Below are 15,010 nucleotides of genomic sequence, written 5' to 3'. Positions count from 1 at the left end.
TTTCTATTAAATACCTTAAATGTTTCCCCCTGTCAAATTATTATCATCAGCTGATGTTGTTGCCTTTTTATTTACTTTTACTTGGAATTCAGATAATTTCCAAGATTAGCACCTACTTGGTTCTGTTTCTGTCATTAATAACTTATTTTTCTTTCCCCCTACATCTTAAATGATTATATTAATGTATACTTAATGTATGCTAGAAGTGTGTTGAATATAATTTGGTGCTATGTTCAGAGAACTGTAAATGTTTATACCTATTTATTCAGTCATCCCATTTCCAAGTACCTAGCTTAAGGAATAACACTAAATATAGAAACGTGCACACTCTACAAATGTTTGCCATACCTCATTCATGATTGTGAAAAATGGAAGATAACTGACATGTCTTAGAGTGAGGAATAGTTGTTAGCTATATTACAGCTACTGAATGTACTATTAAGTACCCATTTTTTAAATGAAGATAATAAAGATCATTCAACGACTTTAAAATTAATGTGCTATAATGATACATAAAAGAAGCACTATGTGAAATAGACACATTGAATAGAGTTTAAAGAAATACGCAAATGGCAGTGGTTTTTCAGGATGAATTTATCATTCTTTTATTTTTAATATTAAAACCTAGATTATTGAAATTTATAATTCTTATAGAAATTTTTCTCCCCTCTCCCCCTTTCAGATGTGAATCTGGATACACTGGACAGCACTGTGAAAAGACGGACTTTAGTATTCTCTATGTTGTGCCAAGTAGGCAAAAGCTCACTCATGTTCTTATTGCAGCCATTATTGGAGCTGTACAGATTGCCATTATAGTAGCAATTGTCATGTGCATAACAAGGTAGGTAATGACCTAAGAAATACCAACCTTAAATTAGAAGTGGGTAGCTGTTAAATTAAAGAAGAACCTTGAAGCACACTCAAAATGATAGGTCCTCCAGTCTGTTAGGAAAAAAATCCAAGGGTCAGTTGCCTAAGGTTTCTATGTAGGTCTAACCACTCCTTATCTTGCTTCTTTAGAATATGTGCAAGAACTCATTCTTAGGGTTCCAGGTATAGCTGGGCTGCAGGCAGAGGGAGCATGAGAATATTCAGTAGCATAGAGGAATTTAGGGATCTTAGAACTGCACTCAGGGATGACGATAGTAGTAGCAGAAGGACCATGCCAAGATTTTTAAAGCTCTGGGGAACTGGGAGTTGTTATATGCCCTAAGAATATACTTTTATCCGTAGTAAATGTAGTAAGAAAGGATGAAACCAGAGATTAAAGAAAATTGCTTTTCTTATTATGTCATTATCTTAACATTACTTCATTTTCTAGAATATAGTCATCAGTCATCTGTAAAATTCTCCATCATAACTAAAACCATTGGCATTTATCATAACTGAACTCCAAATTAGAAAGACGTATTTGGATACAGTAGGCATAAAATGGGTGTTTTCCAAACTGAGTGGAAATATGTGGGTCAAGAATGAACTGGGCCCCAGAAAAGCCAAACTAAAGCCTGTTCATATTATCTCTCTGTTTCCCAGTGTCATGTCTTTTCGTCTTGCATGGCTCTTCCTACCTCCTTTACGATTTGGTTCAGAAGTCGTATAAACACCATCTCTGTACTTTTCCGCATTATTCTGGGCGAGGATCGGAGCATATCAAGTACAGATATTGGCAGGCCATAGTGAGTTTATGGCTCTTCTATCCTAGATCTGGATAGAAGCCAGACCTTCAGTACCCTCAGCCATCTTGAGCTGAAGCGATAAATCTAGAAATTATACAAAAAAGTGTTCTTTGAGTAACAGGTACTTTTCCTAAAATTTAGCTGCTGAAGTCAGTGGGCTTTATTCCACAGAACAGATGATATACCCTTAGGCAAGACTACTGGGTATAAAATTGGGCAGTAGATTAAAATAGGGATGTAATGATATAAAAAATAATGACAGCAGAAAGGGCAAATAGAAGAAACCTGTGTAACATCAGGGCTGCCCGTGGCCATTTAATAAGGCTTAGATTAGGTCATTTGCCTGTGGTCATCCAGCTAGTAATGGAAGTACCTGGATTTGGATTCATTGCTGCTTGATTTCCAGACCATTTCTTTTTCCACTGAACCATGCAGAGGAGGGTCCATTTTGAGTCACTCTTGGGAAATATATTTGCCAAGTATGACCACTGCATGGGAGCAAGGTTCAGACTTGATTTTTGAAGAGAGTTGGGGGGGACGACTTGGTATGAATAATTTTTTCAGAGCATTGATCTGAGTGTCTGCAAAATTTCCCTGGAGGAGGGAAAATGTGAGGTCAGGAGAACCATATAGGACATTATTTGAGGAAAGCAGGAATGGAGTAATAAATTATATGGAGGGTGAAAGAAAGAAATAAGATATAGATGAAGGAAGCTTTTGAGGCCTGGTGAGAGTATCATCTTTAAGAAGATCAAAGAAGGTTCTGAGTCAGCAGGAAACAACTTTGAGTCCACCCCTTCCATTCTAGAGAAGTCAGGAAATTGGAGGACCTGGATGGGGGAAGAACCTTACTTAAGATCACGGAGATAGTTAAGCCCTTTTACCAATCCTAATTCAGCCTTTTATCCTGCTCTTTGCTTCTGGTCTCCATGTGCTATAATCTTAAAAATTCTATTTCTACTAAGTTAAAATTACCTGACAGATAGTTTTAAAATCTGAGCCTTCTAGCTGATATCCCAGTTCCATTTGCTGCCTTCCCAGACACTTTCAACATCACAGTGTTTTTGCAACCTTGTTACACTGTCTTTACTGCCCACTGTCTCTGTGACTGAAGGGTCATCTCACTGAATTTATCATGTATCTCTCCTTGAGGCCTGTCTTCTTATTGTGGTATTTCCCCCCTCAAATGTTTTGCTTCATGAATTTAAAATATTATAATTATGTACTTGGACTTAGCTCCACTGAATTTTTAAGGAGTTCCTCTCCCACACAGTCCATTATAGGACAGCTGTTCACTTACCCTGTGGTGGCTATTACATGAGAGGAATCTCCCTTTAAAAGGATGTTCCCACTGACTCACTTATGAAGACTACATGAGTAAAACTTTCTTCTTTTACGCTTGGAATCTTCTTTCATGTTTTTAGACTCTTAGAATGATAGAATAGCAGGGACCTCAAACATTCTCCTAGCCAAATCCCTTTATTTCATAGATGACAAAACCATGGCCCCAGGGAGTTGGAAGTCTTCCAACATCATTGGTGAGTTGGTGATAGTTAAAGAGGTTTGCTTGGCCTCTCAACCATGAAATGGAGAGGATTCCATTACTGCCTCCCTCAAAGTGTTTTTAGGAGGATTAGTGAGATAAAATTTATGAAATACAGTATATGAAATGGAAGTGTTACCATCAAGGCTTTTAAGTTAAGGCAAAGCAGTGCTCTTTGAAACTGAATTAAAAACGTGGAACTTCAGGAGTACTCCTTGTCATATGACTTTCTTGCCGTTAGATTATAAATTCCTAGCTGGCACAGAGATACGGGAGGTTGGCCCCAACTTTTAATATTTCACGTATAGGAAAAGGGTGTTGCACAGCTAGTTTTTAGCAGAGTCCAAGCTTAACGTTACCGGGATTCATCCCGGTGCCTTCATTCCACGTTGTGTGCCGCAGCACTTGGTGCAGAGTACAAGCTTGCATGTGTGCGTTCCGGTGGGCAGGCCCAAGAGCAGGTGCCGCACAGTGAGGCTTAGACCACCATGGAGAAGCAGGTATGGTAACCTGAGAAGAGAGTCAAGGACTGTCCTTATCCCCAGCATAACAGTTCTTTATCGGGTTCTGTGGTTTGCCCAAGCAGGCTGTGGAACAACTTCTTTTGAGTCATCGTCTAAAATCACTAAGCATTTCCTGTTTGCGCATGCACACTTTTTTCTAATTACTCCTTCATCCAGGCTGTTCTTGTCACTTTGGGGGAATCCCAATGCTCCACAGAAGTCCATAGGCCAGGATCCTTTCTTTTGTTCAAGGTTTATGTGTTATCAGTCACCGTGGCTAGGGAGTTTCCAGGTCAGAAGAAGGGTGGGGATTCCTCTCAGGGATACATGCGCAGCAGCGGAGACCCAGGACTGAGCTTTGCTTGTGCTCACACCTGTGTCCTGTACCCAACCCTCTCCCCTCCCAGCTGTGTAGGGAAGACAGCAGGCTGACATGTTGGTTCTCAGCCTGTCTTGCATCAAACAGCGTCCTTTTTTCCCAGTATGGCTTTGTGTGTGAAACGTGTATTACTTTGGAAACATTTGAAATACCTTAAACAAAATGATCTTTTTTTTTTTTTTTAACTCAACAGAAAATGCCCTAAAAACAACAGAGGACGGCGACAGAAGCAAAACCTAGGTCATTTTACTTCAGATACGTCATCCAGAATGGTTTAAACTGATGACTTTTATATGTACACTAACCATGTGATGTACATTTATTATGTCTTTTTTTAAAGAATGGAAATATTTATTTCAGAGGCCTTATTTTTGGACATTTTTAGTGTAGTACTGTTGGCTTGTATTTAGAATATTCAGCTACAACAGTTTTGGACTGTTTAGTAGTCTTTGTTTTATGTTTTTAAATACAGAAATTGAGTTCATAAATTTATACCACATGGTGATTCTAAGACTTGTTCTTTACCCATGGAATGTAATATTTTTGCAAAGATGGACCACTTCACAAATGGTTATAAAGTCATACCCACTTATTCCACAATGACCACAACAAATGACCAAGCATGAACTAAAGGTAAAGATGTTTACAGATTACTTTTCTTACAAAAAAAAAAGACAAAGAATCTAGAAGACACTGTGTTTAAATAGACATTTAAATGTTTTTGAGATTTAGTAACTGATTTTTTAGACACTGCCTATCGCATGAACTGTAAAGTTGTGTGTGTTAGATGTAAAATATTTATAAGCGGTATGGATTGGAATTTGATTATTCCTCTCTTTGAAAAAAAATAATTCTGATAATTTGGAAAAGTATCTGGTAGCAAAGATGGAATGAATCACTGGAAAGTAGATTTAGATACTGTGAAAAGAGTCTGTTTAACAAACAGATTGGAATAAAGCCTCCTCTATCAGTTAAACTACTTTAATACACGTTCATTTTTAAGAAAATATTTGTTTTAACATGAATAAACAAATTGTTTCCGTGTTTGTGAATAAAATACAAAAATGATTGTTAATGATTGGTGCTCTTAAGGTGAGCTTAAAAATTATCTAAGACCTCTATCCAAATTTGTCCTGTAGTAATAGCTGTATTAATAGATTGTTGGTGTTTAAAGATCTGAAGTGCGAGTAGAATGTATTCAGCTGTTTAACATGTAGTTTAGGTATATGCATGTAGAATTTAAGAATATGTTCAAAATAAATATTAATTTTAATATTTGGTTTGGAAAAGCATGTTATAATATAATGTTTTCACTATATGGCCTCTGTTTTGGTGTGTTTATTTACCACATTCTTTGTTATTGATAAATCATTACATTTAGTATGTGAAGAAGTAGAAAAAGAGTTCAGTTCAAAATTCCCCTTTGCTTTTACAAATACTGTTTGAAATAATCTAAAGGCAGAAGCTTCCCCCAACATGCAGCTTTGCTTTTTTGGTCATTTGGCTTTTAGGCTTAATATTAGTAACATGGCGGCTTCGGGAACTTTTTTTTTTTTTTTTAAGCTTTCCTCTTGTCTGCACACAGACTTATTTGAGTCCATTAGTCAGTCACCAAGCATGTTTGGAACAGTACCCAGTGCTCTGCAAGGGTTCATGTTGCAGAACAGTCATGTGTGGATATTTGTAGTTATAAATACTTGACCAGTCTCCAGGGGTGGGGTTTCTAACCCTTTAAACAACCCTGTTGCCTGTTATCGAGCTAACTTTTTACTCTTAGTGCCAGATCTGATTGTGGTGGGACATCTTTCACTGAGAAAAAACTAAAATGGAACATAATGGGTCTTCTTCAAATGCTGATAAAATCCACCAGAATCGCCTCTCGAGTGTCACAGAAGATGAAGACCAAGACGCTGCTCTCACCATCGTGACCGTGCTGGACAAAGTAGCCACCATTGTGGACAGTGTGCAGGCAAGCCAGAAGAGACTAGAGGAGAGACATAGGGAGATGGAAAATGCCATAAAGTCCGTCCAGATTGACCTGCTGAAGCTGTCACAGTCCCACAGCAATACAGGCTATGTCATTAACAAGTTGTTTGAGAAAACTCGAAAAGTCAGTGCTCACATTAAAGACGTGAAGGCCCGGGTGGAGAGGCAACAAGTTCACGTGAAAAAAGTTGAATCCAAGCAAGAGGAAATAATGAAGAAAAATAAATTCCGTGTGGTAATATTCCAGGTAAGCTTGGCACCTGCGTTTGGCTTGATTACTGCAAAATCTTAACATCCTTGAATTGCCAACCAGTCATGTGAAAAGTTTCCAGCACCCCATCCTAACTGTTGTATGTATTCATGGAGTGGAGTTCTGTCTCAGGGAGAATCCCAGGATAAAGCCATGTCTGTGTTGACTAATGTGCTGTGCTATCAGTACTTGGAGTTTCTCAACCATTTTGTGTAATAGGAACTGTGGATCATAGCTTGAGGCTATTTCTTGCCTTTGAAACTTAATATTGGGAAGGCTCTTTCAGCATATTAGCCGTATCAGCACGATGCCCTTTTGGAGAATGAGAATGTTGGTTCTAGAAGAGATCTAAGAGGACTCGGGTTTAAAACACCTCTTTGTTGTATAAAAAAAAAGAAACTGAGGGCCTGTAGTCCCTCGATGTGGTTTTCCCCTTTATTACGGAGAGGCTGAAAAGCCCTAAACAGTAAAATGTAAACTTTTTGGTATATTATTTTTCTTTTGGAAGTTTTACATGTGATAATATGTAGGTTACAATGATAATAAGAAAAACTCAACGAATAATCAGGCCATTGTTTTTATGGTTGTTACAGTTTTACAGATATTGCAGTCATATAAGTAATTGCTTCTGTTTGATTACAAAGTCTTTTGATTCCACTTACTTGATGTAGGTTACTGTGACATTGTGCATTGTGCTATGTTAGCATATTACTCTGCACTTGGCATTCATATTTTTTGAAGTAGGAACACATCCGTGGCAAAATGCATAGTATCTGAATATATTTTAAAACTCTTACAAATCAAAAGGAAAAAGTTGAACTCTCCTCCTGTGAAAGAAAAATGGGAAAGTCATTATCAGACTATTCACAAAAGACAAAATAAAAGATCAGAATTCCACTTATGTCTATTTAAGTATTTTCAGTTTTTAAAACATATACTCAGAGTTTTAAGGGTTAAAAAAAGCCAAGCACTTTCATATTCTGGTGGAAGTAGTAACTGAGTATTAACTAGTACAACATTTCCGGGGGGAAGTTTTGGTATACACACACGCAAACACACAGTGTTACCACAGTGTATTTTTAAAACGGATGGCTATCCCTATGCATAGCGATAAACCTTCAAAGAGTAAAAACGAAATAAGAACACAGTTGGATTATGTAGGCAGATACTTGTAAGACATGAGGGATGTAGGCCACAAATCCCCACAGTATTGTCTACATGTTAGACAGGTCTCCGTCATGCTCTGTTGATGATGAAGTTACATAGGGATGGCAGAGTAGTATTCGGGATCTGTTTGTGGGGTTTTTTTTTTTTTTAATTAACATATAATGTATTATTTGCTTCAGGGGTACAGGTCTGTGAATCATCAGTTTTACACAATTTACAGCACTCAGCATAGCACATACCCTCCCCAATGTCCATCACTCAGCCACCCTACTCCTCCTCCCCCACCCCCCAGCAACCCTCAGTTTGTTTCCTGAGATTAAGAGTCTCTTATGGTTTGTCTCCCTCTCTGGTTTCATCTCGTTTCATTTTTCCCTCCCTTCCCCTATATGGAATTGGTTTTTAAGAACCCGTTTTATTTAAGAAAAAGAAGCCAGTGCCAGTGTTAGTATATGTAGTTAGTGTATGTAATGGGGATCTGGATTTGATACTAGAGAAGTAGAATCCATTCTTCAGTTCACCTTCCAAGGGCATTAGCAGGAATGGGTTATGTTGTACCTTTCACTTGCAAGGGGCATGCCAGGAAGCATTCTTGGTATCTAGCATTTCTCCTGAGCATTTCTTTGTGCAAAGAGCGGACCAGGTACCAATCAAGATCTACAAAGGGTTGAGGAAAGAAGTTTCTGAAAACTTCAAATTGACTCTTGTCTGTTGACACAATTTTTGTGTTTTTTTTTTTATAGTTAAGATTATTTTCTATATTCACCACTTTATTCCCTGAAACTTGCTATTTTTCTCTTTGAGTTTCTGTAATTAGTTGAACAAGTAGATAGTATGAAGAAGCTACCGAGAGGTGCTAATTTAAGTAAGATCTCGTTCCTTGTAATATACAGTGCTGTGAACGTTCTATGAAATTAGGTTGTTCAGAGGAAGCCGGAGTTTGTCAGTAAGCAGTTGTTTTTATAGAGCTTGTAGAGAAAGCTTGTAGAGCTTGTAGAGAAAAGACAAAGGCAAATAACAATGGATTTGATGATTCATTAGCTGTTAGAACTCTATAAGTATGCACACGGTTATACTTAGTTAAAATTAGTTCTTATACTTCATTCTCATAGTTGATATGTATAAGTGGTTATACTGAGATCACCTGTCCTACTAAAATTAACTTGAAGCTGGAGTAATTCAACTGTAGTATACTTCCATTTCCATTTGGGTTTTTCCCTAAAAGGTTTTCCCTGGATACATCTTTTGGGGTCAATCTTTATGGGCATTTTATCTCCCACACGAACTTTTGCCTAATCCTGGACATTGGCGTTAAAAGAATTATCTGCTCTTTTTCATACAGTTATGATTTCTCTTTGAACGTACTATCACCTTGATGACCTTCTCATGCAAGCCAGCAGTCATACCATCTCTTCTAGCAATTTTGCTTACAAACCACATGCCTGTGATTACCAAATGAGATGTTTGGCCATTCCCTAATGATGAGCCCTGGACTTCTCTATATTCGAAAGTCCACTAACTAGGTTACTTTGATACTCAGTCAGAGCTACTTTACCCTTTGAGGCACCTGGGTGGCTCAGTGGGTTAAAGCCTCTGCCTTCGGCTCAGGTCATGATCCCAGGGTCTTGGGATCGAGCCCCGCATCGAGCTCTCTGCTCAGCAGGGAGCCTGCTTCCTCCTCTCTCTTTCTCTCTGCCTGCTTCTCTGCCTACTTGTGATCTCTGTCAAATAAATAAATAAAACTTAAAAAAAAAAAGCCACTTTACCCTTACCATAGTACTCGCTTTGTTTTACAAAAGTAGTTTTTACCTGGACTTTTACATAAAAGATATAAAGGGGTGCATGGGTGGCTCAGTTGGTTCAGTGTCTGCCTTTGGCTCAGGTATGATCTTGGGGTCCTGGGATCAAGCCCCAGGTCGGGCTCCCTGCTTAGCAGGGAGTCTGCTTCTCGCCTCTCCCTCCCTCCTTCCCTCCCTCCCTCCTTCCCCACTCGTGCTTTCTCTCTCTCTGTCAAATAAATAAAATCTTAAAGAGATAGAATATTTGGAAATCAACTGTAACTCAACCCCATAATCATCAATTATTATTACAGTGTATTCATCATTAATTCATGGTATCTCTGACTCAGTAGGAATTGCAACAAATAGATCCATGTCACAAGTACTTTCTCTGACTACTTTTGTTTTTAAGGGTGATGTTGTATAATTTGTGCAATTGAAAAGAATGGAATATGATTCCTGAGTTAAGCTGTGTTTGATTCCTTCATAGCAAGATTGTGAGCGTTTTCCCCCTACCAAGCAATAATTATTTTTTGGCTCCTTCCTATTCTAATTATACTTTCTCAGGCCATACCAACCCACTTGTTGTTGCTGAAGCTACTCCCTATAGCAGGTGTCAGGAAAGGAGAGGAATAATTTTGCTGCTTCTCACTGATTCATCAGAGAGTTATGAGACGCCCACCTGTCTTTTCTTCTTTTTTAAGCCGCTAGACTCTCCAATCCTGTAGCCAAACAATTTAATTTTAAGCAAGTATCTAAAGCAATAAGGTTCCAAGGACCTTCTTGACTGTCAGGCTGATGGGTTTTGCAATAAGCCTATTTCTTATATATTATTTTTTTTGATTGAGTAGATTTAATCTGGATCTCAAATAGGAGAGCATAGTTTCTTTTAGAAATTTTAACTCATGGGTTCCCTTAAATCTCATGATCCTTAAAGTTTTGCCTGTTTAGTTTTGTAAATAATCTCTCAGTATTTGGGTTTCTTTCGCAGTTGTGTTTCTGGGGAGGTTCTCAAGGGTCCCCAGTGTCTGCCATGTTCACAAATCAAATTCTCATCCTTATCCATTGGCATATCTGACATAGTTGGTCCCTTCCACTCTTCTTGAAACTTCTTTTCCTTTGCTGTCAGGGGTGCTGCTTTTTTGGATTTCTTCCTGCCTCACTGGCTGATATGTCTCCCTTCTGGTTCTTTCTCATGTCTTCTTTTTTATTTACACGTTGGAAATCCATTTATCTGTCCAAATACCAAAATCCAGAATTTTCTAGAAAAGTTTTCATAATGTACTGGGTAGCAAGACCTAGGGTTGACCTGAGCTCGTTTGGTGGCAAAACCGACCAGAAATAGCACAAGTCTGTTTATACTCTTTATTTCACCTTAGAGTGAATATTCATATTCGTATCACAGAATTGTTTCTTCCTAAGGTCTGACTGGGAATGTAATGTAATATGTTGTTTTCCCCAAATCTGAAATATTCTGGAAATGTACCTTGGCCCCAAGAATTTTGGGTAACATTGAGTGTTGACCTATTCACTCAGTCTCTTAGGAGTCTCCTTCATCTTGTTTCATGACTTTTAGTTCTTGACATTAATGATTCCTTAATTTATATGTCTAGTCCAGACCTCTTTCCTGAATTCCAGGCTTGTAAGCCCAGCTGCCTACCTGACATCTTGGATCCCAACCTTACCTTCCAGTTTCTTCCTCCTGCTTTCTTCCCCATGTCAGTTAATGGGAAATCCATCTTTCTGCTGCTCAGGCCATGTACTCGAAAATCGTCCTTGATGCTGACACTCCACATCCAAATCTAGCAGTAAGTCCTATTAGCGCCTACCTTCCCAGGAGGTCCAGAATCAGACTGCTCCCCCCGGCCTCTGCCAGCGTCCTCATGCATCTCTCACCTGACTTACCTCAGTGGTCTCCAACTGCCCTCCTTGCTTCTTATCTCACACACTAGGGCCTGTTTGCAACAGAGCCATCCTTTAACAGCATGGGTCAAATCATGTCACTATTCTCAAAACTTTTAAAAGGGCTTCCTATCAGGCGTGCCAGTTTAGTGAAAGGAATTTTCATGATAAAAATGTAGAAGGGGTGCCTGGGTGGCTCAGTCAGCTCAGCATCTGCCTTCAGCTCAGGTTATGGTCCTAGGGCCCTGGGATCGAGCCCCTCATTGGGCTCTCTGCTCCTTGGAGAGTCTGTTTCTCATTCTTTCCCTCCCCCCTGCTCATGCATGCTCTTTATCTCTCTCTCTCTCAAATAAATAAAATCCTTAAAATAAAAGGGCTTCCTATCAAACTCAGAATAAGAGCCATGGTCCTTATTATTGGTTATAGAACTCTACATGAGCTGGCCCTCCCACTACCTCTCTTCCTCCTCTTCTTGCCCCTTGATCTCTCTGCTCCCACCATTCTACTGCCTTCCTTGCCGTTTTGGTTTTCCTCCCAGATATATGCATTACCTTCCGGTCTAGGCTAGGATGTCATCTTATCAGTGAGGACTTTCTAATCATCTTTCTTACCACTGTATAGTCCCCTTCCCTACTTTATTTTTCACTTTAGCATTTACCACCATCCAACAGATTACATATTTAACTTGTTTATTTCTCTCTCTAAGCTCTTTTACTCTGTTTTCTTCCTAGGAGGTTCTCAGTTCCTAGAACATTGACTGGTGCATGGTAGGTGCTTAGAAACTGTTGAACGAAGGTGTATGCCCTATTTGATTGAACAGCCATTTATTGAGTGTAACTACTATGTACAAGGCTCTCTGATTGATACTGGGTGTAAAACAGGACACATTTCTGGGGTGCCTGGGTGGCTCAGTGGGTTAAAGCCTCTGCCTTCGGCTCAGGTCATGATCTCAGGGTCCTGGGATCGAGCCCCACATTGGGCTCTCTGCTCAGCGGGGAACCTGCTTCCTCCTCTCTCTCTGCCTGCTTCTCTGTCTACTTGTGATCTCTGTCTGTCAAATAAATAAATAAATAAAAACAAAAAAAAAAACAGGACACATTTCTGCTTTCATCAAACCTATTATTTAGTGAAGGCCTCAGTATATAAATGAGTAGAGTTCTAGTTCAATTCAAACAGTGATTAAGTGTTGTAAGTAGAGGTGTGTACATGTCATTCTGGTATAAATTGAAAAAAGAATTAGCTTCTTGAGGGGAAGTTGGGGACATTTGAATTGATTCTTGAAGGTTTTGTTGACAGCTGAAAAGGGTTGAAAAGGCATTAAAAGAAGCAAAAAAAAAAAGGTAGTAAAAATATACAAAGGCATGGAGATATGAAAACACTGTTTGAGGAGCAGAGAGTGGTTGTATGTTGCTGAACTGGAAAGTAGGTTTAGCTCAAACTGAAGAGCCTTCTAATCATATTAAAGAACTGAACTCTGTCCTGTGAGTATTGATGAATTCCCAAAAGTTTTGAAGTAGAGAAAGGATGTGATCAGAGCTATGCTTTAGAAATTTTTCCCAGGAAATACTTAGGTTATGCTTTGGAGGTAGACGTATTATTGCATAAGTTCAAGCTTGAGATGACAGAAACCTGAATTAAGACATTGGTAAGAGACAAGGAGGAAGGAGGAGGGGGCAGGGGTTATTAAGCAGTGTTATTAACGGTACTTAGTGACCTGTTGGATATGGGATGAGAAGGAGAGGAAATACTTGGGTTGAAAATTCCGAGATTTCTATTTGGGTCATACCTAAAGGGGGGTTGGTGGCTGGGAGACCCAGGGAAAGAAGCAGGTGTGGAGAAGATGCTGTGTGAACCTTAATTTTTGGACATGTTAAGTTTTTAAATTTTTTGTTTTTATTTATTTATTTATTTATTTAAGTAAGCTTCATGTCCGGCATGGAGCCCATGTGGGGCTTGAACTCAGGACCCTGAGCTCAAGATCTGATGCTGAGGGGCCCCTGAGTGGTTTGGTTGGTTAAGCATCTGCCTTTGGCTCAGGTCATGATCCTGGAGTCCTGGGATTGAGCCCTGAATCTGGCTGCCTGCTCAGCAGTGAGATTGCTTCTCCCTGTCCTTCTGCCCCTACCCCTGCTTGTGCTCTCTAGCTCTCTCCCTCTCTCTCTCTCTCTCTCTCTTTCTCTCTCTCCCTCGCTTGCTCTCTCAAAAATATTTAAAAAAAAAATAACATAGGGTGCCTGGGTGGCTCAGTGGGCTAAACCACTGCCTTCGGCTCAGGTCATGATCTCAGGGTCCTGGAATCGAGTCCCGCATCGGGCTCTCTGCTCAGCAGGGAGCCTGCTTCTCTCTCTCTCTCTCTCTGCCTGCCTCTCTGCCAACTTGTGATCTCTCTCTGCCAAATAAATAAATAAAATCTTAAAAAAAAAAAACATAAAAAAAAAAAGACCTGAGCTGAAATCAAGAGTCAGATGCTTACCCGGCCAAGGTACCCAGGGACCCTGGTAATGTTAATGTTAAGTTTGACGAGTCTCTGTTACATCCAGGTAACATCTCTCTGTCATTTAGAATTGTGTGTCATCTTAGGAGAAGGGGAGAGGTGAAGATAAAATATTTGTGCATTTGCTTACCATTGGTTCTGCAAGCAGAGGAGTGGATCAGGTTGCTCTAGCTGAGCTGGGGAGACGAAGCAACAAGAGACAAGGAGAGAGAAACCCTGCGAAAAGCCAACAGTTAAGGAGCAGGCAGAGGGTGCACAGCCCATGGAGGAGATGGAAATGGCGTGGCCAGAAGGTGAAAGAACTGATACCTAATGTGCTTTCTTTTTCTTTCATCCAGGAGGAGATTCGGTGTCCGACATCCCTGTCTATTGTTAAAGACAGAAGCCTGACTGAGAATCAAGAGACCGACGAGGATGTCTTTGACCCTCCAATAGATCTGTCTTCAGATGAAGAATATTACGTCGAAGAAAGCAGATCTGCCAGGCTTAGAAAGTCAGGCAAGGAGCGCATTGATAATATCAAAAAGGCATTTTCCAAAGAAAACATGCAGAAGACACGGCAGAATTTTGACAAGAAAGTGAACAGAATTAGAACTAGAATAGTGACCCCGGAGAGGAGAGAAAGGCTAAGGCAGTCCGGGGAAAGATTAAGGCAGTCGGGAGAGAGGCTGAAACAGTCAGGGGAAAGGTTTAAGAAATCCATTTCTAACGCAGCTCCCTCAAGGGAAGCTTTTAAGATGCGTAGCCTTCGGAAAGCCAAAGACCAAACTGCGGCCGAAGATGCAGAGGAGGTCAGGGAGATGGGTGTGGACATCATTGCCAGAAGTGAGTCTCTGGGCCCCATCAGTGAGCTCTACACTGATGAGCTCAGTGAAACAGACCGCGAGGAGGCCAGGGCGGTGTATCCTCCCAGAGAAGGAGGGGAGATCTCAACCCCTGAGCCTTTGAAAGTTACTTTTAAACCCCAAGTGAAAGTAGAGGACGATGAATCTCTTTTGCTAGATTTAAAGCAGTAATCATAAAGAGGAACTAAACATAAGTATACATCTCTTCAATCACAAGGTTCTAGTTTAATTAGTATAGTCATTGACGTTGATGACACAGTGTAGTCATTTACATTTATTAAATAGTGTAGTCATTTACATTTTTTCATAGGAAAACATGAATGATATGGCTGGTTTCATTTCTGATGTTTAAAATCTGAAAGATAACACAACTATTCTATACATTTCCTTATAACTTCCTTGGGAATTCCTTTTTCTTTCCTGGGCTTATATGATTCTATCAACTTTCTCTTTTAAGTCATTCTCATGGCAGCTGTGGATTTTTAAGTTC

General features: G+C 39.7%; 2 protein-coding genes across 3 annotated transcripts in view; both read left to right on the top strand.

Annotated features, from left to right (window-relative positions):
• TMEFF1 (transmembrane protein with EGF like and two follistatin like domains 1) overlaps nucleotides 1-4,762 on the top strand; it is an 83,992-nt gene extending 79,230 nt beyond the window's left edge. For both annotated transcript variants that reach the window (XM_046023187.1, XM_046023188.1), the window contains exons 9-10: nucleotides 683-841; nucleotides 4,295-4,762. In XM_046023187.1, the coding sequence (XP_045879143.1) occupies nucleotides 683-841; nucleotides 4,295-4,379 (244 nt within the window). In that variant the 3' untranslated portion in view covers nucleotides 4,380-4,762. The remainder of the gene's footprint in view (nucleotides 1-682; nucleotides 842-4,294) is intronic.
• A 1,135-nt stretch (nucleotides 4,763-5,897) lies between these two features.
• On the top strand, nucleotides 5,898-14,750 carry CAVIN4 (caveolae associated protein 4). Its single transcript, XM_046023189.1, has 2 exons — nucleotides 5,898-6,334; nucleotides 14,014-14,750. Exons 1-2 carry the CDS (start codon nucleotides 5,927-5,929, stop codon nucleotides 14,689-14,691), a joined length of 1,086 nt encoding a protein of 361 aa, XP_045879145.1. The 5' UTR covers nucleotides 5,898-5,926; the 3' UTR covers nucleotides 14,692-14,750.
• The last annotated feature ends 260 nt before the right edge of the window (nucleotides 14,751-15,010 follow it).

This window comes from Meles meles, chromosome 11 (assembly GCF_922984935.1).
Source record: "Meles meles chromosome 11, mMelMel3.1 paternal haplotype, whole genome shotgun sequence".
Classification (NCBI taxonomy): domain Eukaryota; kingdom Metazoa; phylum Chordata; class Mammalia; order Carnivora; family Mustelidae; genus Meles; species Meles meles.
Note: the sequence above shows the minus strand (reverse complement) of the source record. Positions and strands in the feature narration are given on the sequence as shown.

What these genes read in the sequence shown, in the direction of transcription:
- CAVIN4 (XM_046023189.1), top strand. Translation starts at nt 5,927, where the DNA reads ATGGAACATAATGGGTCTTCTTCAAATGCTGATAAAATCCACCAGAAT. An exon ending in TCCGTGTGGTAATATTCCAG is followed by an intron (nt 6,335 to 14,013) that starts GTAAGCTTGGCA and finishes TCTTTCATCCAG; the next exon opens with GAGGAGATTCGGTGTCCGAC.